The 26,144-nt window shown below is 44.2% G+C and overlaps 1 protein-coding gene across 5 annotated transcripts in view; it reads left to right on the forward strand.

Moving 5' to 3' along the window:
* The first annotated feature begins 2,712 nt into the window (after window positions 1-2,712).
* The window catches only part of CTCF (CCCTC-binding factor), a 30,579-nt gene continuing 7,147 nt past the window's right edge, over window positions 2,713-26,144 (forward strand). Inside the window, exons 1-5 of one of the 5 annotated variants that reach the window (XM_062621182.1) lie at window positions 11,220-11,314; window positions 13,408-13,488; window positions 21,968-22,757; window positions 23,423-23,593; window positions 24,643-24,776. In XM_062621182.1, coding sequence (XP_062477166.1) covers window positions 11,261-11,314; window positions 13,408-13,488; window positions 21,968-22,757; window positions 23,423-23,593; window positions 24,643-24,776 — 1,230 coding nt within the window. In that variant the 5' untranslated portion in view covers window positions 11,220-11,260. Of the gene's footprint in view, window positions 2,864-11,219; window positions 11,315-13,407; window positions 13,489-21,964; window positions 22,758-23,422; window positions 23,594-24,642; window positions 24,777-26,144 lie in introns of those variants that run through there. The other 4 variants (XM_062621186.1, XM_062621185.1, XM_062621183.1 and 1 more) reach the window with 4 other exon arrangements.

Consider the following 26,144-nt stretch of genomic DNA (forward strand, 5'->3'; position numbering starts at 1 on the left):
AACAGAGCTACATCCTTGACTCAAAACAGCTCATCCCCTCTGGCCGCTCTCAAGCTACAGCTCCCCGCTGCAAGAAATTAATGGGCTCAGCCTGGAGTCACAACCCTCAGAAGGGAACTTGGTCTCAGCTGTCAATAGCCCCAAAAGGAGTACCAGTACTCAGAATGCAGCCCAAAGCACTGCCACCCGTGCTCTGCTTTTTCGCAAGGACCAGGAGAGCTTTGGTAGGAGAAACCTGTAAAGCAGGGTCAGAATCTCGACCTTCTTGCTTGCCACCACCTCTCAGCCCAACTCCATCCTCACAGAGCAGCAGCGGGCCAGACCCTTCTCCTCTCCACGATGCAGCTCAACATAAGCATTATTCAACATAAACATTACTCAGAGTAGGATTTAGGGGCCAGGTTACACATGCTAATGTATGCTACATTTGCCTGGTGGCTTTGTCGCTTGCTAAGCAGGTTGAAGTAAAGCCTAGGCTGCTGAACAGCTTTTACTCTGCCCTGCAGTGACATCTCAAGATGCAAAAATCTGGGGCAAGATTGTTCATATCGGTTTCAACTGTAACAGCCTTATAACTTGTCAGTCCTACTAGCATGGGTTTGTGTTGAAGTTTCTTTATGTTTAGTCTTCTCTCTGAAATCCTAGCCTTATTGTCCTCCAGGGATTGATAGGTGAGTAAAAAACACATCTCTCTTCCAACACATCTTATTTTTGAACCAGTAATATTTTAACCCATCACTCAAGCTCCATTTCACATGTTTTTATGGCAAAAGGACATAAAGAGGATGCAGACACGCTTATTCAATTCTTCCCTCCCCTCAGCTTGCCCGTCAATCAGCTATGGGTCTGCAACAACACTACCACAGATGAGAAAGTATGTTAAGCCCAGAAGGGAATAGCAGAAAATTAAAGACAGCCCCTGTGCTTTCTCACACGAATTCACACTGTATGCCGTGGCTGGTTTCACCTTTGGAAGGTAGAGGGGAAAGTTGCGGACAGGCAGAAAATGCTGTAGAGCTGAACTTCTGATGGGCTTTTGGCTTCCTTAGAAGCTCCCCACTAAATCCCTGGCACCGCATTTACCCTTCCTGCGGCACTGAAACTTGAGCAGTTTGTCTCACTAGATTACAAGCTTGGCAAGCCTAAGGTCCTTTAAAACCACCAGGCAAACACTGGCTAATCCAGAAACCTGTTGGTATTTGTAAAATTGCCCCTTCAAACATCCCAGTGATTAATTTATGATATTACTGACTCTTCTCCCAGCTTAAGCTTCAGTCTTCTAACTAACATACCCCTCTTTTGCACAGGGGAAGGCACCAGTTTCAGTGTGGGCTTTTGCCATGGCCTTACACTCCTCAGGAGCCCCTTTCCTTGGAGGTGAGGCACAGCCTCCTGCTCCACTGGGCCTGAGTTTTCTTAGAATCAACCAGGTTAGAAAAGACCTTTAAGATCATCAAATCCAACTGCTCCCCAGCACTGCCAAAGCCACCACTGAACCATGTCACTGAGGGCCTCGCCTACACAGTCGGTGAAAGCTTCCAGGGATGGTGACTCCACCACTGCCCTGGGCAGCCTGTTCCAATGCCTGAGCACCCTTTGGGGAAGAAACTGTCCCTAACATCCAGTCTACACCTCCTCTGGTGCAGCTCGAGGCTGTTTCCTCTGGTCCTACCCCTTGTTCCTTGGGAGCAGAGACCAGCCACCTCCTGGCTCCATCCTCCTTTCAGGCAGTTGTAGAGAGCGATAAGGTCCCTCCCAGAGCTTTCTCTTCTCCAGACTAAACCCCCCAGGTCCCTCAGCCATTCCCCATCACACCTGTGCTCCAGGCCCTTCACCAGCTCCGCTGCCCTTCTCTGGACCTGCTCCAGCACCTCAATGTCTCTCTTGTAGTGAGGGGCTCAGAACTGAGCACAGGATTCAAGGTGCAGACTCACCAGTGCCCCATACAGGGGGATCATCACTGCTCTGGCCCTGCTGCCACACTGGTACCAAAACAGGCCAGGATGCCATTTGCCTTCGTGGCTGGATGGGCTCAAGCTGCTCATGTTCAGCTCTATCAATCAGCACTCCCGGGTCCTTTTCCATGAGTGGCTTTCCAGCCTGGCATGTTGCATGGGGCTGTTGTGACCCAAGTGCAGGACCTGGCACTTTGCTTTGTTGAACCTCATCCCATTGTCCACAAGCCATTGATCCAGCCTGTCCAGAGCCCTCTGCAGAGCCTCCAGCAGATCAACACTGCCTGACAATTTGGTGTAATTTGCAAACTTGCTGAGGGGGACCTCGATCTCTTTGGCTGAGTTGAAGGACGGAGCAGTGGCTGAGGTGAAGGGAGGAACAGTAGCTGAGGTGAAAGGGGGAGCAGTGGCTGAGGTGAAGCGGGGTGGGGGGCGGTGGCTCGGGCGAAGAGCGCAGTGCCTGCGGGGGCCAAGAGGGGCAGCCCCACAATACTCCCCATCCTTCCTTCCCGCCCAGCCCCCCGTGGCGCGTGACGCACGGACGCACGTACGGGCGGGCACGCACGCACGCGTTTGAAGTTGGCGCGACCCCGCGGGGCACCGCCTCTTCCCATCGTGCACCGCGCGGCCGCTTCCCCGCTCTCCGTCCCCTCCTCTCCCCACCCCGGGCCGGCGGGTCCGCGGGCAGCCGCGCTGGCGCACGCGCACTGCCGCCGCCCGCCGCCATTTTGTGTCCGAAGCGACTGTGGGAGCGATTAAACCGCGAGCCTGGTGCTGGGCGCGGGGCGGCGGCCGCTGCGGGGCGCGGCGGCTCCGCGGGGCCCGGGGGGCAGGCGTGGGGCCGGGCGGCGGCGGCTGCGGCGGGGCCTTGGCGGCCGGAGCGAGCTCGGTGCGGGGTGCGGGCGCAGGTAAGCGGTGGCGGGGGGGTTTGCAGTCGCTTTCTCCGGCCTCTAGGTGTCACGATGGGGCTCCGGTTCAGGCTGGGGCGCGGCCGGCGCCTGCCTGCCACCGCCGCCATTCCCCACAGCGCGGCGCTGGGCCGCACAGGCCTCCCTTCCCGCCGCCCGGGCCGCCGCCGGCCTGGACTCCATTTTCTTTCCTTTGTCTCCTCCGCCGCGCCACCGGCGCTGATGACCGCCCCTTCTCCGCCACGCGAACCGCCGCCCCCCCCCCCCCCTTTCCCTTCTTTTTCTGTCCCTTCCTTCTCCCCTCCCCCGCCGAGCCGGCCGGGTCCGCTCCCCACCCGCTGCCGCCACCGCTTCCCCCCCCCCCCCCCTTCTCCTTCTCCTTCTCCTCCTCGCCGACTTAGAGCGAACCTCTGTGGGGACTGGGCCCGGCGCCCTCCACCCGCTGCCTCCCTCGGCGTCTGGCCGGATCCTGACCGCAGTGCGGTGGCGGCGGCGGCTGCGTGTCCCGCTCCTGCCGGCCGCCGCCTCGCTGCGCTGCGTATGCTGCGGAGTGAGAGGCGCTGCGAGGCGCAGAGCGGGACTCGAGCTCCCTCTGCAAGGCAGGCTGAGCAGCGCCATGCAGCACCGGGACGCGGGCACGGCTGGGGGGCGCCCGCTCTCGCCGCGCTGCCCGACCGACAGACATCCCCCCCCCCCACCGTCCAGCTCCGCTTCTCGCCGCCTTCGTGCGCGGGGAGCGGGTGTCCCGTACCCCCCCCCCCCCCCGGCTCCGTTCCGATGGGCTCCCGCGGTGGCTTCATGCCGCCTCGGCGTGTTGGGGAGCACGGGCACACTGGAGCTGCCACCGACCCGGTGACAAGCTGTGTCTCTTGCTTCGACATGGCCCAGGCGGCAGGGGCTCCGAGGCAGCCCTGAGACGGCCGCAGCCGTGCTCCCGGTTAGGGCCGGAGCCTGAAAGCGCAACACGAGCCATGGGTTTATTCCCTCTATTGCATGGGGGGGTGGGGTGAGGGGGAGCACAAAAGCCGATTCTTTTTGTGATGGAGAAGAGGAAATCGCACATACTCTGTGTCCAAGCAGCTTGCTTTTTGTTCTCTACATCAACTGAAGATTTCTTCAGTAAATGTGTTTATATGGTGTCAGATTTGGCCTTGCCTTAGGTTTACGAAATGACTCTGGTACAGCGGGTTTGTCACGTTGTGTGGATCCTTTTCTGTTCAGTGTAATCCTTAGGACTTGCCTGTTTATGAGAACAAGCTTGCTTTCCTGTTCATGCCTTCCTATTTTTGTTTTTTATCTAGTCTTCCTCCCTTAAATAAATTAAAGGCTGCTCCTCACCTCCTGCCAGTTACTGAATTCTGGTAATACACTCCAGAGGGGTTTATTAGAAGCATCTGAAATACTGTTTACCACTTACAATGCACGTGGTTTTTGTTTCAGTGTAGGAAGTATGTAAATCTTTTCTCATTCCAGTTCAGTCTGCTTCTGCAGAGTCTGTTGAATCTGCAGGAGTCCATTTGGCGTAAGAAATAACTCCATATTGTAATCAAGTTGCTGTTCTTGCTTAAGCCTTACCTAACATTTTATTTCAGAACAGAAGACATCATTAAAACTGGAGGAAGGAGCTATTTTAGCATAAGGGCAAAGCAGTGTTGGGGGGTTTTAGGTTGATATATTTTTTTACTTCCAGTTTACTTTTCTTCTGGATGTACAGGGCTAGCTCTATTTTAATGTCCTCCCTACTTACAGTATACTTGGAAAGGTTGTTAGGATGCACAGAATGGCTTTACTAATGCTCTTGAAACTGAGTTCCTTACAGCCTCAAGTGGCCCTGCAGCTGAAATAATACAGTGAGGCTCATCCAATTCGGGCACAGCTTGTAGAAGTGTCACTCCAGCTTGCTGGCAGCTCGTGCCTGCAGCGCTACTGAGGGAAAGAGCTATTTCAAGAACTGCTTTCCTTAGTAGCAGGCTGTGTCTTGAATATGAACCGTGGCTAATCTGTGTTGTTCCCAGCTCTTGTGCTTGCAGGTTGATACCTGCCTGATGCAGTGCCATTGCGCTTGTCTTGAAAATGCCAGAAGCTGACCCATGTTTAGTCAGCATTTACCAGGAAAATCTAATTATATGTGATTACTGACTTCCTGAGACATTTCTGTGTCTTCCTTCATCTGCATTTTTTCTCTGCCCCTTGTTACTTTGTGTCGAAGATCTCCTGCTTTTCTGATGACGGTTTTTGGAAGTCAGATACTGAGCGTTATTAAGTTCATCTGCCCTCTGAGAGGAGCCGGGCTATTCCTTGCCCTTATGCCTTGTACTTTGGCAGATTCCTCATCACTTGTGACAGCAAGCTAGCTATTCCTCATCACTTGTGACCCCTGGCTAGCTCTTCCTGCTGTCTGAACAGTTTTTTGTACATCATCTATTTCAAATACATTTATCAAACATATTTCCATAAAAACTCTATCCTGGCAACTCTTGCTTCTCTTACTTCTTCTTTACAAGCGAGGGAATGCTTGAGGGAGTAACAGCATTAGGATTGCAAATGCTGCTTCCTCCTGTGCTTGTACATGCTCTAGAAATATATGTAGCAGAAATGAGCAGCTACTGCTGCTGGCTGCACCACTACCATCCACGAAGGCTCACACAGAACTGCTGGCCTTCAGCTTCCATGCTGGATCCACAAGAAACCAAAGCTTTGACCCTGGTTGTTTTGTTTTGACTTACTGAATGCTACTGATTTGATTGTCTAACTTTAAAATTTTGTTCATCCATCTCGCTGTAGTTCAGATGCCCAGTACAATCTTTGTTGTCCTCAACCTTGAAATTTCAATATAATATGAAGCTCTGCTGTTGTACAGTGCTACCTGCCCTTAACGATGCACACAGGTACAGGAAATGTCCCTTTTTCGGTCAAAGGTTATATTTACGGTTCATAAAAATGGTTCAGAACATGGCTTTTGTTCTTTCAGGTTTTTTGATGAAGCTTAGAAGTCCTGACTGTAGATGTTGCCTTTTTTGTACTGAAGGATACTTGAATTTCATTTAAAACACTGTTCTGCTGCTTGTCCCGCTTCTCTCCAGTAATCATTATTCTTCAGGACTTAAGTGAGATATGCTTATTCTAGACATATTTAATATGAAAACTAAACAGTAGCTGTTCAGCTGAGTGATCTCAGTATTTTCTGATTAACAAAAATAACCTTGAAGGGTAGAATAAACATGAGGTGAGTAGTGAGTTTTATGTTTCAGATTGTATCAACATTCAGGTATTTATATGCTGAACAACTTTGTTTTGGTATCTGAATTAAACCTAAAGTGAAGTTTCCCTTATTTAGATTATGAAAACTTGGAAGGTGTCAAGTCTTAATGTCTTTCCAGTATGGTTCTTAACAGGTAAAATACAGAAGTAGCACAGAGACAGCTCTCAGGAATGGCGCAGTTAACATGTGTTACTTAGGGGAGATCTGTGCGATAGAATGGATTCCTGAAGAATTATTCTTTAACTATCCCTATGGATAAAGTTGTGAGTCCTAAATGTTTAGAGATGCATTTCTTACATAAAGCTTTGTTTTTAGAGGCCCTTCAGTTCAAGCCTTCCCACTTTTTGGTGTCAACTCCTTGAGGATTTCAGTGTGCGGTGTGGAGGTGATCTTAAGAGGTGAGGTATGTTTAAAAGCACTAGAAATGCAGTGATCAGTTAGGGTGTGCTGACCAGGTAACACAGGGGAGAGCTGCTTTACTGGTAGCAGTGCAGCAAGCTCGGACTCAGGCTATTTTCGATACGCTCCGTAGTTCAGGTAATGTGCATAATTGTTTGGTCTGTCAGCTATCAGTGTCATCTTATTTTTTGCCATAGCAACAAACTGGTGAAGTGTCTAAAGCCTCATGAAGCTTTTCCTGAAAAGCTTCACTCAGATGTCAAGAGACCATGAGCTAAGGTCAGCTTCTACTGAAAATCTTATTTTACCTCCCTTCTATTTTTCCCCAGAATCTAAAACTTTTTGTTGACATCATTGAACTTGTCAAATTCTAACAAAACAGAAGCCAAATCACAGATTGTTTGGCATGTGAAAGACACCTTTGTCTGTATTAGTATGCTTCATGATTATAAGCCTGTATGTGTCTCAGACACATACATCAGAAGGTAAAGTAGCAATCTCTAAACTAGAGGAGAAAGTAGCTTGGTTCAATTCTGTAAGGAATTCTACTTGCCTTTACTGAGATAAGAAAGTAATCCTTGCTCTCTCTTTCAAGTATTTAGAGTTAGGTTGCTGTTTGGCAAGATTCTGACGTAACTCTGTGGTGGTGTATTTTGTTGTTTTGCTTTGTTTTATTTTTAAACAACTCCAAAACCAAACATAAAAAACACCCCAAACCCTGCCACCAGAGTACATTGAGAGGTGAGAGAGATGTTTGCCATGGCCAGTGCATTTTTTTTCCCCACTTTTAGCATTGGAATATCCCTACCTGTAGTATTGGAAGGGATAATGTTCAGTTGATGCACTTTGGAACACTAGGGAAACTCCAGGAGGTTGGAGAAGTGCTGGTGTATCAGTCTTGAAATGGAGTGGATAAACATGGCAGCTAGTAATGTATGGCTTGTGCTTCATGGTGTTAATACATCTGTAGCTTACATTTTTACCATCTCTCCTATTTGTTCTTAGTACAGGATTGAGTTAAGGAGAGGATGTAATTAATCCTAGTAAATAAGGCTTTCAGGAAAAAGGCTTGTTGAATTAATTATTTGACTTTGTTAAAGGTATTTCTCTTGATGCTGAGGGCCGTAGGGAATACAGAAAATTGCTACTGAGTATCAGTAAATGCTGTTCAGGAACCATCCAGGGGTCTACAAGTCTGAATAGTTTCTGAGTATGTTCAGTAAAAACTGGTAATGGCTTGTCACAATTTGTTTTCATTCCTGATTTTGTTTTGGCAAAATGTCTGTTGATTTAAAACTTCAGCATGATGAAGCTGTGGTTCATGGAGAGGCAATCAGCACAACAGTGTAGCCATTGCTATCCTCAGGTGAAGTAGGTACATTGGGATGTGTGTGCTAAGGCTGCTGTTGAACAGCTGTACACCTGGGAGTGTGGCAGTTCAGCTGAGATTAAGTCAAGGCACATGGTGTCCTGAAAAACAGTGGCTGAACTGTATTTTGGAGTCACAGTGGATAAACAGCTTGAACGTTAGTTTCCAAGGTGATTCTGTGACATTGGGGCTAGTGTAGTTCTCAAATGCATTAATGGAATGAGCAGAGTTTCTTGCTTTTGTGGGGTGAATTGAAATTATTACCAGCACACTGTGTACGTTCAGGCATAAACATTTTAAGAGCCCCCACATTACTGTCTGCAGGGGGGACTGATCTCCAGTTTGATGGAGACCTAAGTAAGTGACGTGCGGTGAAGTAGTAAGGATTTACTGTGCAGCTTCTTGAAAAAACTGAGAGGTGACTTGACCAGAGTCTGCAGGTAACTCCTGGCAAGACAATACTGGATATTAGTGGGCTTTTTTTAATCTTGTTGACAAGCACAGCAGGAATTTATAGCTTCAAAGATAAGTTCAAATTAAAAGTCTTAAGTTTTTCACAGTGAAGGTGATTAACTGCTGGGTTATGATATGAAGAGCAGCTGTATATTTCTGAATTTCTTAACAACTTTAAATCAAGATGGTGGGAAAAAGAAGTCTGAAAGTTGCTTCAGGCAGCTGCAAGGTACTGAACTTCTTTTGTTTCATTTATGTTTAGAGAACTGTAATTCATAAGAGGTCAGACTTGGTGATCAAATGAGAGATGATCATGCTACAGAAAAAGGATGGGGAGCAGCTCTTCTTTCACCAGCTTCCCTCTTTTTTTAACAGACATAGACTTAGGACTTTTCCTTAGAAATCTAGAACATGATCAAGCCATAAATCTTCTGGAGAAAGGAAGCAGGTATTGATAGCTGTATTGGAGATCTCTCAAAATAGTGTCCCATCTATTTAGTCCAAATATGTGACTGTAAAAAATCCTGATCTGTGAATGTAGTATTGATTAGGTGTTGGTAGGTTAAATGTTACTTCTTCTCTGCAAGGGCATGGTGGTGGCTTGTGTTCAGCTTGCTGTCTACCAAGCAGCCCCGGGACCTGGTCAGCTGTGCTGCTCTCCAGCCAGCCAGTTCCAAGCCTGTATCACTAAAGGAATTCTTCCTTCCCAATTCACAGCATGGAAAATTCTCAGTGGGGTTGAAGCAAGGTGATTTTCATTGACTCCCCTTCAGAAAATATACCTCCGTAAAACCATTTAATTTTTTGTTAGATAAAATTTACTGAATTATATGTTATATTGTATTCTTATGTATGTGTGAAATTACTTTACATGCAGTGATTCTCATTTTAAAGTGAATGCCAGGTAGGATACTGACTTAATCGGGAATGAAGCTGGGGAGAAAAAAGCTGTGGAAAAGGAGTAAACAGTACTTCCTTTTGAGCTCTGACAGTGCTTTGTATAGAGACCTGACACAAGTGTTTGACACTTCAGAGCTCTTCAGAATGTCATAGTGAGTAGCCTGATGGGCTGAGCATCTCTAGGTGGAGATTGCTGAAAGCTACAAGTACTTTTCATGTATCACATGTTAATATTGTGGGAAGGGGAAAATGTAACCTTGAGAACTGTCTCGGGTACAGAGCTGAGCTGCACATAATCCATGTGCTCCTCTGGATGGGAGTTTCAGCAGAAGCATCTGATGCTTGAGTTTGGGAGCTCTGGTTTCTTGAGGCTGTTGGTAAGGAGGCAGGGTAGCTCTGCTGCTGCCACTTGTGATTTGCAGCAGCTCAGTCTGTGTCCACTCTGCTGCTCAGGGGTATGGTTCCTAGCACTTGCATAACAACAGCTTTTTAGGTAGAAGCAGTGAGTTTTGTGGTGAGCCTGCAGCTTGTAGGGGGAAGAAATGGGAGAAAATACACCACAGTTGATAGAAAACGTGTTTTGGTAAGAGACTGTAGGTTCAGAAATGGATCATAAGGACCAAAGCTTGAGGTCCCTAATCCCATGGCTGGATGTTGGGATAGGGGTGCTTAACTACAGACAGGACTCATTTCTCTCTCTACACAGTGTTTCCTGCTTGAGCTTTTGGAGACAGATTGCTGGACTAAATGGACACTGATCTGTACTTGTAGGGCTCCTTTTTTATGTTTGTGTTGGAGAAGGGACAGTTTTACTTCCCAGCCTATTGATAAAAGCTAAACAAGTGAATTTACTTTTGATGTGTTGGGAATAATACCAAAGCATTTAGGGAAGTAAAAGTCATGGCTTCCCTGAATATGAAAGGAACTGTTGTTACCTCCTCTCGTTCCAGTTGTATACTAGCAAGTAGATCACCAAGTAATGAGGTAGTCAGCTAGATTTGCTTTGTGGGGGGCAACTAGATGCAAGTGGCTGTGGAAGAACTGCAGCTCTGAGTTTAAGCCTTTGTGGGCTTAACATTCTGGGGTAAATGGAGGCTTTCTGAAAAGGTAGTTGAGATCACAAGTACTTATGGCAGCGTTTGGGTATTTGTAAGCATGTTTTACTCTCCTGAATCAGAGCATTTGAGAAACGCTCCTGTGGAGCTGCTTACTGCTTTTGGGTTTGTAGCATGTATGCACACTGAGGACTGAAAAATATTACAGATGAGAAGTAATGTACTAGCTTGTAAATGTTTTAGTTCTGTACATGTATTTTAAGGATAAAGTAATCCTTAATTGATATCCTTAATATCCTTAACTGATAAGGATAACAAAGGTAGCTTTGCAGCCCTGCTATAGGCTGTTGCATGGGCTGGTCTTCCTCAGGAAAACAAGGTTAAAATCATGTTAGAGCTGGTTTTGTTATTTTGTCAGTAGTGCTACTTGTTTCATTAACAGTACTGAAAGAGATATACTTGCTCTGATCTACACCCCTTTAACAATAAAAGCTGCTTTTGTGCTGTGTTTTGGTATTCTGCAGCACAAGAGATTAAAACTAGCTGAAGTAGGTATAACCAGCTCCAAAATGTCATGTTGCACTCTTCACTTGACATGAGGCATACAGAGGTTTAGGTTATATAACTGAAAATGCTAAAAGAGTTTGAGAAGAGGTAGAGAGAGGTGTTTGTAAAATGAGTTCATTCTTACTCGTGAAAAGTATTAAAGCCAATTAAAATACTTTTGGTTTTGTTTAAGGCTTTTTCGGTAAGTGAGGAGGTTCTCAAGCAGTTATCAGTGCTGCTCTTAGAGTTGCGGGGCTACATGTTTTCTGTTAAACAAGCACTACACATTCAAACAGTGCTTTCCCCTCACCCCCTTCTCTTCCCTTTTTCTTTTATGTAGTTTCACAGTACAACTCATCTCTTCTGTTCCAGAGTGTGTTCTGACATCAAGAACTGCATGAAGAATAGCCAACATGAAGAGAGCAAATCAGTCCAGGCAGAAGTGCAGAAGCGTCAAGAACCTAAATGTAAATTAAGGGGCTTAAAGTGTGGTACGCATTCCGTGTGAGGCAGTACTTTCCTGACTGCTTAAAGCTTACACTGTGCTGGGAGAAACTCCCTGGGCCTGCTTCTCTCGTGCCTGGCCTAAATGTTGGGCACACCAGAGACCTGGTCTGGGTAGAAATAAGTATCTTTTTGACTGGGTGAGTTCTGGCCTAGATTAGTTTTCTGCCCAATTAGCTGCAATCTTAGAAATGCTTGTGCTAACGTGAGGGATAGTTGGGGTGACATGGATAGGAACATGTGGGCAGCTTTAAAGCGGAGATGGCTTCTCTGACAAGAGTGTGTGTTTGAAAATGAGGCCTTTTTTCCTCGAAGGTCAAGTGCCTTTGTTAGATTTTTATTTTTTATTTTTTCTTCACCTGCTTTGAAGGTCGATTTTAATGGCACATTTTAGGGCTCAGTGTATGATAATGTGAGTCCAGATGAATTATGTGTGTGCTTAAAATGTATTAAACTAGGAACTTTCGCATGAAGGCCACTGTATAGTGTTCACCTGGGTTTGATTCTGTTTATGTCTGTTCCAACATTTATTAATTTGGATAAACTTCCCTGTGATCTGTGATTCCAAAGCAAGGATAGCTTAGGCTCCAGGAGTTTGTCTAGTCCACCTCCCTTTGAACAAAGCTCTCTTGGAATTTCCTGTCTGTGCTGCAGCAACAGTAAACTACACCCCTACGTTGGATAGCCTGACATTAAGTTTACTAAGCACTGACTTTAGTTTTCCTTACATGCATCAGGGTGTAATTTGTGAGATGACTCAGTTCCTGCATGGGCAGCTGTTCATGGGACCCATGTCACCATCCCAGGGATGAGCACATCCTGCTGGTCTAATTTGAAGCCTGAATTCCCTTGTCCAGGCAGAGTGTCACTACTTAATGAGTAGTGACAAGAAGATAAAAGGAGCAGCTGTTCCTCAAAAGGTAGTTCTTGAATACTCATTCATCTAGATGAAGCCTTAGAGGAAAAGAAATACCAAACACTTGTAGCTTATTATGAAATCTAGAATGCCTGAAACTTGTTGCATTGGTCGTCTCTTTCTGGGTGTGGAATCAGAAGCCAAAGAATCCTGCTCTGGTCAGACTGATTTTGAAGAAACATCTTTTTTTGCTGTTAGCAGTTTGGTAATAGCCTAAATGAAAACCTCTTCATGTGTGAGGGGAAAAATGACTGCAGACACTTGTTGAGAAAACTACTAACCTTTTCTAGGATCTGCCATCAGTAGTAAACTTTACTTTTGGTGGCAGTGGATTTTACAGGCTGTTTTAACCTGAAATAGTTTTCCTTTGTTCTCAGTTTATTACCTGCAAGTATTCCAGTGGTCTTCTGTGAGCTCTTTCATCACTTTTATATTATGAAGAACTTTAAAAGGAGGGACTGATTACTTTTATGATCTAGCATCAGTTGAAAAGAAATTCCTCTGTGACTGCTATTTTTAAAGTGTAAATCTTTCTGTATTTTACACCTGATAAAGTTGCCTGTTTGTCCTTCTGAAATGAATTGTCAGGTTAGCAAAACAGAATAGCTTTCTTCATAGATTAAGAAGGGAAATATTTCCCCAGAAATTAATGATATTAAAATGTTTCATTCACATTTCCCCACTTTAACTAGAGAATTCTGTGTGTGACTAAAGAAGTAGCTCATCTGGTGAGACTGCACTAGCAGTTATTGGAAGAAGTAGGGAAAAACTAAAATTTAAAAGAATGTTAGCTAGGAATGGAAGGAGAAATTAAGAAAGAAACAAGTTTTAAGAACATTTACTAAAATTTTCACTACTGCCTTCTCAATAAAATTTGAATTCTCCAAATCTAAAGGAAAAACAAGGAAAAAAATGGTTCTTCCAGAAATAAAGCTGAAAACCTTCTACCAGACTGTTTTCTTTATTAAGGATTACCATGTCAGGTAAAGTTAGTTATAGCCCAGGTGAATTCAACATGGGTGGGATTTGTTATTGGCAGCTGCAGGGTGGTGGAAATTGGTGTGGTGTGAATATTTCTTCACAGTGCAAGTTTGAGGCAGTTGGCATTGTTACATGTTGACATTTTCCTCTCCATTGCAGGCTACAGCTTATTACAGCAGAACTCGCAGGATTAGTTCTGGAAGAGCTGTGACCATGGGGCCTTTACCACTTTACCACCAGGTTTAAGGATTAAGGCGGACTTTGTGATGCAGACAACTGAGAGATACAGAGTTGAATTTCCTTCTGTCTTTCTGGGAGACCCTGTGTACATACTCCATTTTCGCATGTTGCACGTATTCTCTCCCCTGAGTTCTTGATCCATAGTCCCAGGCTAACTTTATCCTAAGTAATTGCAGAAAGTCACTTGCTGACTGAAAAATAGGGACCAGTGCTGAATGAAAGATCTTACCACTTTGAACTGTTTCATGAGACATGCTGTTAGAAAGAGGTCTGCTCTGCACAGGAGCAGCAACTAGGAAGATTATTTTGTAGGTAGGAAGGAGGAGGCTAGCATGGCAGGGGGAGGCTGGAGGCAGTTGTAGAATTGTCACAGGATGCTTTTTGATCCTATTTCTACATCAAGCTGACTGTGGGTAATGAATGTCTTGTAGCCATGGAGATGGTGACTTGGCTGGGCCCTTTGGAGCTCATAAGGGTAGAAGGTAAAGATTGCTTTGGTAATGTCTGGCCGAAAGCAAATGTTACCAAACATCTTTCAAACATCTTCACATAAGCAGAAGTAAAAGGTAACTCTCATTCATAATGAACTACTAATTGAATAAAAGAGTAGTGTGTGGGTTTGATCACAGTTAAATGCTATTGGATTTAAACAGGAAGGCACCCACAAACTGGCTGTGACCCAGAAGGCTGCAGGATTGAGACAGTAATTGACCTGTAGACTGGGTGGGTGGCAGAATAGCATGGAGGGGAGGGACACATCTCAGTATAGCCACCTAGCTTTGGGACACAAGGTTATACTGGTGCTAGGGTTTGCTCAGAGCTTTAGGCTGGTGGCAGTTTGAACCTGCTCCCTTATCTCTGCCCAAGCATTCCTGCAGGGAATTGGATCAGGAACATGTTCTAACATAGTGAGCTGGTTTTCTCTGCATTAGTTTTCAGCTGGTATGAGTTGATCAAGTTTATTCTGGTGAGTGAATAATTCTATCAGTGCGAAGGAAGGGGAAGGGGAGAGCAGCTCTTTCAGCAGCAGAGCTGCTGTTTCCTGTCTTACAGGGATTAGGAAGCCATTATGGGAGTTGAGAATCTGGTCTTATATCTGGTTGATGCAGGGGGAAGGTGGATTCCTCTAGATGGTAATTTAGTGTAGGGATCCACTTACAAACTTTAAATCACGCTCTGGAAAGACGTACTCTTCTCCCTGCCCTATTTAGGAGAAGACACCTCAGGCACAGACACCTTGGTTAGATAACCACCAGCAGGACTTCACTCGTTCATCCCTTCTAGGTTTCTTGCTTATCCTTTTCCTTACTCTCTCCAAGGTGCTAAAATATTTCTCAGTCCAATTGCTTAATAGCCTTTTTTTTGTGTGTGTGTGTTTTTTTTTTTTAAAGCTTCAGTAGCTGTTTGTGAACTAGTATATTTGAATTAATTGGTTGGGTTTAGTGCCTATGTTGTAAGTGGCAAGGAGGAAATGAGAAAACAGCTGAAGGTGAGCATAGAAATTACAGCCACTGGATATTGAATTAAATGCAGTTGGCAAATGAAAGCTTTAAGTTTCCAGCATGAGAAAGTTGCTTAATATAAGAAACCTATCCCAGCTTCTTACTTTTTGCTCCATCTTTCATGTTTTGCATGTGATAGCACTGAAAATACTGTACTCCCATGTTGCTCACAGGATGCTACGTGTTCCTTTAAGCTTTATGAGCTTTATCAAGTATGTTTCACATTTCTAGGCTTATCTTTAAAATGAAAAAAAGCGAAAGTTGGTTCCTAAAGAAGTGAACACAAGATTCTTAAGCTTTTGTTACAGCTATTATTTATAATTGGATGCTGTTAGTTATCTGCATTTCTGTGAGCAGTTAACAGGAATGGATGAGACTTTAGTATGAAATTTTCCTCTATATAATCTGACTTCTGGACAGCCTGTGGGTCTTTGGTTTCATACACAGCTTAGATTCAGCTGAGCCTCTTCTCTTGAGTGTTGTACATGGCTAAGCTACTCCTAGAACCACCTTGAATTCAAAAGCTTTATAGCTGTTTGTGAAGTGCTGAGACCAAGGTAGCAAACTCTGCCTGGGGATGCATAGTCCTGCTTGGAGCTCTTCAGGCATCTTCCTGCCACTTTCCACATTGTGTCAGGACTTTTTGACTGGAGTGCTGCACCATGTAGAGAACTATTGGAATGGTTTTAAACCAAGAGTGTGGACCTTTGAGAAGAGGTCGCACATCCAGCTAGTTCATGTTCTGGATTTGGTACTGCTTCTGATACACCCAGTAGATTAGGAGCAATTGCAGTGAATATTGAGTAAGAGCAGTGCTGGGAAAGGCTGTACTTAGTGCTTTGTGGTTTATATATGTCTGTTTGCTTTAGAGAAAGCTGTATTTGTGCCATGTTCATCTCTTGTCAGGGAAGCCCTGCTGGAGGAGATGGGAAGGCTGCCTACCTTTTAAACTGCTCTGTCTTTGGCTGTGCTTAGTTGAGAGGCTGTTCAGAGGAAAAATATGACTGTCTCACAGTGGGGAAGGAGAATGTCCAAATTCTTCTGCAGTAACTTTGCATCTGCTAATGTTTTTAAATACTTAGACATACATACTGACTGCAAGAGGAGGGTGGGGAAAAAGGAAAAAATACCTGTTTGTCCCATTGGATTTTTTTAATCTTTAAGTGTCAGAAATACTGAATAACTCTAGTGTTTTAGGTGAAGTTTTTGCTTATTCCTCTCTTCAGTTTTCAAAGGTTCATAGGACATGCAGGGGAAACATAAGTCTCCCATGTTTTAACACTCCCATATCAATTTTAGTAAGTGGCAAATCCAGAAGTGTCAAAGCCATGACAATTTTGGAGTGGGATGTGGATGTGGGTTGACTGAATTCAAAGTCTGAATGTGTTGCAGGACTGCTTTTGGAGTTCTGTTGTGTTTGGTTTTTTTTGTTGTTTTTTTTTTTTTTTTTTGCTTGCACTAATGTAGCTGCTGCTATTTGCATTATTTTATGAACGCCGAAAATTTGATAACATTTGGCTTCACTGTTTCTATTGATTTTTATTTGGTTTCCTCAAGTGAGCTGTACATTACAGCACTAAATCTACTCTTCAATTGCTTTGCATGTCCCACAGTTTTTCAATGAGGCTGTACTTTGGCAGAAAAGTAAACATTTTGCTGTTATTTGGATCATGAAGCTTGATGCAGTTCAGGGTTTGTTTTTGTAACATTGGCTGAGAGGCAGGCAAACGCCTCGTGGTGACAGTAGCTTTATAATAAATAACCCAGCTGAAAGAACATGCGGCAGCCATCCTAATCTATAAACATTCTTCTCTGGGTTTGTACTGTCTGCACTGGTGTTTGCAGCAAGTTGTCTTCAATGCTTCTCCAAGGAAGATTAAAGCTGTTGCAGACTGCAGTAATTGAACGCTGTGTTTCACAGTCTTTTTCTTTTGATTATTTGGTTTAGTTTTATCAGCCGTGTTGTACTGGAAGCTTTTTTAAATCTTGTTCCTGAATGTTAAAGAAGCTGAAAACATTCAGGCTGAGTGTTTTGCTAGTTTAAGGCTTTTGAAGGGGACCCAGAATGGCAAAATGTTTTGTAGTTGTGCTGCAGTCAGTAGGGCTCTTAGCATTGAATTACTTTCTCTTGAGCAACCTTCTGACTCCTGTCATTGGCATAAAGTGTCAGTTGTGTCAAATGTGCACCCCCTCTTATTTCTGCCTAATTTTTACATGAGCTGCCAATAAATTATTTGAGAAATCATAGGTCTGTTGTTAGGAGGTAACATTTTACGTGGCTCGCTGGATTGTGACAGAGCATTGAGCTGTGACGCAGTGTTTAGTGACAGTCTGTCTCATTTTACTTGATGGAGCCCATTGGGCAAGCACAGGATCATAGTATCATAAATGTTGTGGGTTGGAAAGGGTCTTAAAGACCATCTAGTTCCACCCCCCTGCCACAGGCATGTGTGTGAAGACTATCTCAAGCTGGGAATTTTGATGGAGATTTCAGTTGTTGGGTCTTTCCTTGGTCACTCTCATTGTAGAAGCTCTTTGTTTTTTTCAGTCTTGATTTACCAGATCCTCTTCTGTTAACTTCCTGCTTTGTTTTCCTTTTGAGATTCAGTCACTGTGGAACTAAGCTGTTGGTAGAAGGTACAGTAACTAGTAGGAAGAGCATTGAAGATAAAAGCCAGAAATAAAAGACTAGGAGAATGACAAGATACGTATTTGGTTTTTATTTCTAGTGTTCCATGATAATGGTCTTAGTTGTAGGAAACAACACGTCCTCTGAAAAAGGTTTCCAGTATTTTGGAACTCTGGTGGCTCATTTCTAGGAGTGTAGATCTCTAAAAATTGAGGAAGATCCACTTAAATTAAAATTGGTGAAAATGGAAAATCCTCAGCAAGCTGCAGGATCCTGTCCAGTGAGTTGGTGGCATCTTCTGGTGACTCCTCCAGGAAACATAAAACCTTCCTCTATAACCCGCTTTATGAAAAAGGAGGATTAAGGTAGAATAAAAAAAAAAACACAAAACAAAACAAACGCCAAAATCTTTAAAGCAGAGTGATTTAGAACTGACAGGAGCAGGCAGTGCAACCCTTGCTGCAGCAGGGATGGTGTATTTTCAGAGAGCTTATTTAATAGGGAAGGGCCCATGCTTTTTGCCAAGCTCTTTTTCCTCTCAAGTTTAGAAGCCATCCTGTGTTTCCCAGTTGTAGCCAGAAAATCCACACTTTCCTGGGAAGAAATCTTGGCAGGTTGGCATGAGTTTTGAGCTGGCCAAGACATCCGTCAAGATTCTTGTATAATTTCTGTGTCTTTATGATACATTGTTAATACAACTTGGAGAGGTTTGTAGTTTTCTTTAAAATACTGCGACATTTGCCCTAGTGGCAGGAGCCTGGTTTTAAAACAGTAATTTTCATATTAATTTACTGAAAGGAACAGCCTGTAGTGCATAGCTTGAAGTAAATGCTTGTCCATATGCTGAAATTTGGAGTACTGGAAGTGAGTCAGAATAAACCAGAAGGAATGTAATAGGAAGTGACAGGAGGCTGTGATGTGGGAGGACACCCAGTCTTAGCTAGGTCTGAGCTTTGGGTCTGGCCTTCACAGAAGTATGTGTTGAGGACAAGAAGAAGCGGCCTCAATCTGCGCCAGGGAAGGTTTAGACTGGAGATAAGGAACAGTTTCTTCACTGTGGTCAGGCATTGGAACAGGCTGCCCAGAACAGTGGTGGAGTCATTGTCCCTGGAAATGTTAACAAACTGTGTAGTGAGACAAGGAGGCACAAAAGTACAAAATGTAATCAGTTCTAAATAACGTTAAGTTTGATGGCTTTGTACTGGAAAATAACTGTGGTGCTTGCAGGTAGTTGACATAGTGTCAGGACCTTAGCACAAAAGGTGTGAGAAAAGCAGAATAGAACCTGGGGATGGGGAGTATCTGGGACTAGCAGATGTCCAGGGTGGGCACAGATAAACTAACTGGTAAGTAAAAGGACAGGATGATTGCTCTGTTTGGGTGTTAATAAACCCATTAAGCTGGTGTAAGCATCTACTGGGGAGTATCCTGGACTAGCAGATGTTCAGGATGAGAGCAGTTAAACTAACTGATAAATAAAAGGACAGGGTGATTGCTATGTCTAATGTTAATTAAGCTGGTTATGAACATTGTTGAGAAAAACGACCCTTAAAGACCACCATCACGTTTTTGTATGCATGCCAGAAACTTTCTGGAAAATGATGTAGTAGGCTCAGTGACCATATAAGGATGACCTGTATAGCAGTTCAGGGACACACGTTAGGAGGAGATATCCCCCCTGTCTCCCGGCGCAGCAATAAAGAATACTTGCTTGTCAACTTGAAACTGTTGGCAAGTTTGTTCCTGGAGTTTTTTCCGAATCAGTAGGCAAGGCCTTTAGTGACATGGTTTAGTGGTGGCCTTGCAGTGCTGGGCTAATGGTTGGCCTTGATAATCTTGGAGGTCTTTTCCAACCTGGTTGATTCTGTGATTGTTTGGGCAGTGATGCGTATAATCTCTGGAGTAAGAGGTAAGTGTCCCTTAGATCAGAGAGGGAGCTGGCAGAAATAGAGGTGTCTTAGTTTCTTTACTGAATGCTTGTAAGAGTCCTTTCACTTCCACACACATGTCCACCTCCATTGTGAGCATCCTTTAAATGAAGTCTTGCCTGCAGGCATTTCTTTGGTATTGGTGCAAGCCTGCATTCCTTGGCTGGCAAACTTCCCTCACAGCAGAGCCACATGCTGCAGTCTTCAGGTATGTGTGTGACCCGTTCCTTGGTGAACACAGGATTTGCTGGTGTGCAAGTGTGTGATGATGCCTTTCTGCTGATTCCACTGGAATGGCTTTTGCAGGTAGAGGACACTGGCAAATCTTGGCCTGTTGGTTGGCTTTAAGGTGAACCTAGGCTCATTGCCCACTTTGGTACAGGCAATAGATGTGAAGGTCCTTACGAGAGCCCACTTCTGCTCAGAGCTGCCTGTGCTTGTGTGAAGGATGCTGATCTCTGTTCCTCTACAAGGCACCAAAATGGGTGCCAAAAGGCTCTGCAGATGGGATTTTGCTGTTTTTTCCCTTTCTGCCTTAAATCTTTTGCTATTACTCCTACAGCTATTTACCGTATTCTCATTTTATTTATCTCTGTCCTTCCTTTTCCTTTTCAGAGACTTTTGGTCACCTGACAACACTTTTCTCTCTCTCTGAAAATATTTGAGATAATTGAAACACAGTTTGCTCCGATTGCAGTTGCTGTAGGGCAAAGAGCAGCACTCTGTTTGGATCATCTGCTGGCTAGTGTCGAGTACTTACATCATCCTGTGTACTTTAGCTGTTTGTCCATATGGATTTGCTCTGACTTGACAAGCTGATGGGCGGTGGAGGGACGGAGCGGCTGGATCCCTTCAGAGAGTGCACATGGAGCCGTATGTCGGTATTTTTGGGTGTCTGGTGCCCTCTGGAGACTGCTGCTGCCCACAACAGGATGAGTCGAGACAGTACTAGAGTAGGTGACCCTAGTCTAAGCAGGGTGCAGAACAATGAGCTGTAGTGGTCTCACGGCAGAAGTGCTGGGCACTAGAAGAGGCAGTAGAGCAAGGACTCTAAAAATAGTAACAATTACAGGTCTTGTAATTGTGATGAAGACTGACACTGTGTTTCATGTTTGTGTATTACAAGCTTGTGTGTTTCTGGAATGAGAATGCAAGGTGAAGTGTAGATACTTGAAAGTAGTATGGTGTGAGATTCAAATGCTGAGTTCCCAAGACAGGTTCAACAGATTCCTTTAGCTGGTCCGAGAGGCCAGTCATTTTCCAGTAGGAAAATATGGAAGGCTCTTACCAAATCAGGATCAGGGATCAGAACTTTATCATAACCTTCGTAAGGAAACTATAGTTTTTGTTACTTGCTTCAACAGTAAAATTGATCTTTAAATTTTAACAGTTAAGTCAGGATTATAATAAGTTGTACCTTAATGCAGGGAATGTATTTGATATGGTGGTGGAATCTGCTTTCATTTTCCCAAGTAAACCACCTGAAACAGAGGTAGACTTATGAAATGCTCCTTTACTATAATCCTTCTTACTTTAATTTGGGGGGAGAGGGGAAAATAGCTGCTGAATCATAATTTCTTCTGGCTGTGATTACTCTTGAAACAACCTTCCTGCGGAATGAAAATACAGGAGTTTCATATTTTACCCTGACTGCAGAGAATAATGCTGGATGAGGAGGAAAAAAACCTCAACCTTATGCTTGTGTGCACCAAAATGCTTAGTCTCAGTATTGTCGATTTGTGACTACGTATAGATTTTTGCCCAGGTATCATGAGAAATCATTGAGTCCACATCTGAGTCCACATCATTTAAATTGAAGTAAAATTTTACCTGAGCCTTCTATGCCTGTTGCAGCTCACTCGGCCTGAAGAGGGCATCGTGCAGCATCCTCTGCTCTGGTGCTCAGTTCTGTGCGCAATGCTTTGTGCTTTTTCTTCCTGAAAAAGTTCTGCAGTTCTTGCGTGTCACGCTTTCTTTAAGGTTGGCTTTTTTACTTTTAAAAGTATGTTATTTTTGTGCCTTTAAAATTTACAGCCAAAGACTACCTCTGATATTGCTAAGCTGTGTGAAGTGACAAGATCAGTAAGGAATGATACTGCTGTACCTCTTGCTTGTGGGATTTGTGGTCTTTGAGAAATTGGAACATACATATCAATTTCTTTTCCTTGCTTTCCTTCCTTTCCAAGAAACTGGTACAGTTTTCTCACTTCAGGCAGCATTCTGTGATTGCCTTGGTTCCCAGTGCTCATAGGCTTGTGGAGACTCTAGTTCTCAAATCCTGCTTCTGCATATGATGACAACGCAATACTGCTGTTGAGCCCATTGCTTTCAATTAGGCTGCTTGTCCCTCTGTGGGGTTTATGCAGTTGTTGAACTCCACTGGGTGGTGTGTGGCATTCATTCTCTTGTTTTTACAGCAGGAAGGTGAAATGGAAGGTGAGGCAGTCGAAGCTATCGTGGAGGAGTCAGAAACTTTTATTAAAGGGAAAGAGAGAAAAACCTATCAAAGGCGCCGTGAAGGTGGGCAGGAGGACGATGCTTGTCACATACCACCAAACCAAGCAGATGGGGGTGAAGTAGTGCAGGATGTCAACAGTGGTGTGCAGATGGTGATGATGGAGCAGCTGGATCCAGCTCTTCTTCAGATGAAGACTGAAGTAATGGAAGGTGCAGTGCCTCAAGAAACGGAGGCCGCAGTGGATGACACGCAGATCATAACGCTTCAGGTTGTTAATATGGAAGAGCAGCCTATAAACCTTGGGGAGCTTCAGCTGGTTCAAGTACCTGTACCAGTGACTGTACCTGTTGCCACCACGTCTGTGGAAGAACTTCAGGGAGCTTATGAAAATGAGGTTTCCAAAGGAGGCCTCCAAGAGGGAGAGCCCATGATATGTCACACCCTCCCTTTACCAGAAGGCTTCCAAGTAGTGAAAGTGGGTGCAAATGGTGAGGTGGAGACACTGGAACAAGGTGAACTTCAGCCACAAGAAGATCCCAATTGGCAAAAAGATCCAGACTACCAGCCACCAGCCAAAAAAACAAAGAAAAACAAAAAGAGTAAGCTTCGCTACACTGAGGAAGGCAAAGATGTGGATGTCTCTGTGTATGACTTTGAAGAGGAGCAGCAGGAGGGTTTGTTGTCTGAGGTCAATGCAGAAAAGGTGGTGGGCAATATGAAGCCGCCTAAACCAACAAAAATTAAAAAGAAAGGTAAGCGCCCTGTCTGCAGGTGGATTTTGAAAATGTGTTTGTTATGGTGGGACCCTGCAGGATGATTGAAGTGACTGAGAGGTGCAAGTGGGAGGAAAGCCCAGTGACACCTAGTCTTTATACAATATCACTCGGCTCTCTTGTTTCTTCCATCTCTCTCCAGCTAGGCTATAAAGGAGCTCATTTTTCTCAAGCAGGATGCTGTGGCACTTGTGTTCCCATAGGACTGCAACTGAAAAGGGTTTTCTCTTTGCTGCAATACATATGTAAGAGTTTGTGTACACGTGGAACCAACAGTATAATTAGTTATACTGTTATATATAATTAGTTCTGTGGGGTTTTTCTTTACCAATTGCTGGGGAAGGTAAGATGGTGCAAAATGCAGCAATAGGTATGTTTGACTTTTCTTAAAGCTGTATGTTAAGGAACCCTTTTTAGAGCAGAGAGAGAACACTGAGTGCTGGCATGCATACTGATGAAAATTGAAGCCAAGCCAGCCATAGACGATGACTGTTCTGAAGGATAAGCAGTTGGATTTAATGATACATGCTAATTTCTTGTGGTAGTGACACCTCCAAGAATCTTTTCTTTTCCCTGCTGATCTCTTGTGTTACGCAGTAGACCACAGTACTGTCAAGGGTAAAGATTATTTCCTTCATGGCTAGGTGTAAAGAAGACATTCCAGTGTGAACTGTGCAGTTACACTTGTCCACGTCGTTCCAACTTGGACCGCCACATGAAAAGCCACACTGATGAAAGACCACATAAGTGCCATCTGTGTGGCAGGGCTTTCCGGACAGTCACATTGCTGAGGAACCACCTCAACACCCACACAGGTATTCCTGCTTTTGCACACCTTGTTTCTCTAGGATCTGCTCTGTCATTAGAACAGAGTGAAAACCAGGATGGATCTATCTCAAATCCAGTTCCTCTCATGGAACAGGCTGAAAAGGAAGAAACCATAGAATGGCTTGGGTTGGAAAGGACCTTAAGCTCATCCAGTTCCAACCCCCTGCCACAGGCAGCACACCTTCCACTAGACCAGGTTGCTCCAAGCCCTGTCCAGCCTTGCCTTGAACGCTGGCAGGGATAGAACAATTTCCTTGGGCAGCCTGTGCCATATCTCACCACTTTCACAGGAAAGAATTTCTTCCTTATATCCAACCTAAATCTCCCCTGTTTAAGCTGGAACCCACTGCCCCTTGTCCTATCATTACAGTCACTGACGAAGAGGACCATGCAGTGCTGTTGTTTGTTTCTTATACAAATGAAGTTGTATTCTGCCTAGCCAGGTCAGGTGCAGAGTTTGTCTAGTACACAAGTATAAAACTGATCTTGGGCGTAATCAGACATCACCTGAAGTTGTAGAGATGTTCCATTTGTCCTGGGCATTAGTACTTGTGTTATAAGCTTTGTGTTGCTGCTGCTTGCAGAAAAGTAAGATGAGAATAAGACTGGAGCTAGACATAAAGGAATTGAAAATAAAGATAAACCTCTTAACCCCAAGGAGTTGATCAGAAACTGGACCAATAAAACTTATGACTAGGAACTGTAGCACATTTCTGTTGCTTCTTACTAAAGCTTCTGGCCTAAAACTACAGGTAATTGAACTGTAATTACACTTAAGGTGGTTGTGACCTTTCTGTTGAAAGAAAAGCGTAATCTATATCCCTTGTTTTTTTCTGCATGCTTAAGTCTAACTAGGTGGATTGAAATTTATGAATCATCAAGTGACAGAAAAATAAGGGAGCTTTTCCTCACTGAAAGGGTATAATGCCCTACTATCTTCAATCCAGTACTTAAAATATGGGACAGTTTGGGATGTTTTTTTCCTTTTATCACTAAATCTCAATGTCACTGTCTCTTCTTTTGCTGCAAACATTAGGTACTCGCCCTCATAAGTGCCCAGACTGTGACATGGCCTTTGTGACCAGTGGAGAGTTGGTTCGGCATCGTCGCTACAAACATACCCATGAGAAACCATTCAAATGTTCAATGTGCGATTATGCTAGTGTGGAGGTATGTTGGTTGCTACAGCACTGAAGGCTTCCTTGGAGGCTTCAAAGCTTGTTCACCATCTGTTAGACACTCTGTTCTTAGCCGTTTTTTCTTTGGTGCTTTGCTTCGAAGGCTCTGAGCAAAAGAACTTGTAAATCAGGTCTGCTCTTGGAAGCCAGTGGTGGGGTTTCCTCAGTTAATGAGAGAACAGTTTGAGAGCATTTATGCACAGAAATCCTGGGTGATACCCATTTCCTCCTTGGAGACAATAGTTGTTGTCATTGTTTCTTAGATTACTTGGCCTTTAAGGTGATTGCAGGAATTGTTATGTGCTCTAAGCTGAAGCAGGCAGCCATCTCCTGCTACATCTGAGTGCTTTCAGACTAAAGGTGAGGCCTTCCACTTTAGAAGTATGCCTTTTTGCACATAGTCTGTTTATGTCAGTAAGGTGACTGTAGCCAAAGCTAACCAACATTTGCCTCAATGCTGGTGAAAAGTAGCTTTGCTAATACTGGGTGATTGTCACATTTATTCTCAATGAAGCTTCCTTGAAAAATCACGTGTTCCTTGAAAGCTACTAATGCTTGCCCCTGTGCAGCACTGTTTCCTAAGGACAGCTTTTATATTGTGATAGGAAATTTGAGCAAGATGATGAGCAATATAATTTAGAAAGAAAAAGGGATGTCTGCAGTGGAAGAAGGCTGCAGTGGGAGAGCTGGAGCAGGGGCTTTTTTTCCTACCCACACTGTGGCTGCAGTGCTGTATTTTGAATGCTGAATAAATTATGTTGTTGTGGTTTTCATAGTATGAATTAGGAAAGAATAACCAAGTAGGCCCTTATGCGAGCTCATGCTGCGTTTTGTAGACAGAGGTTGATGGTTAGCATCAAGGTCAGGCTGGAGCAGAGATTGCATTAACATTTGTGTTCAGTTGCATTTGTACCTTCTAAATAAAAGCAAAAGAGGAAAGGAATTAAGTCATTTTGTTGATTGCAGAACTAGATTTTTGTTCTTCTGGGTAACAAAAGGATTTATCAGGTTTCTCAAAGCAGCTGGAGAGGACCCAGTGAAGCACCTGTGGAGAAAAATACCCTGTGCAGGGCAAACTGATCTCCACAATGTTTCATGGGGTCATGCTTTTTCTCAGAAAACTTTGTTTCTCTCCAGGATGCTTTCTAATTTTAACATGTTTTAAAATGCTGAGATGGTTGATAACAATACTCTAAATTGAGCTGCACTGAGTGTGAGGCAGGCATCAAACAAGGCTCAGAATGAGGTTGGGAGGTGGAGTGGGCAAGGGTGAGCGGCTCTGCAGTGTGAAAGTGGCATTGAAACACGTTTGGTTTAGTGACAAGGTAAAACCAGACTGCCTTACCTCTTGACTGATTTC

This window comes from Pezoporus occidentalis, unplaced genomic scaffold (genome assembly GCF_034315485.1).
Source record: "Pezoporus occidentalis ecotype Australia unplaced genomic scaffold, CSIRO_AGI_Poc_V1 ctg229, whole genome shotgun sequence".
Taxonomy (NCBI): domain Eukaryota; kingdom Metazoa; phylum Chordata; class Aves; order Psittaciformes; family Psittacidae; genus Pezoporus; species Pezoporus occidentalis.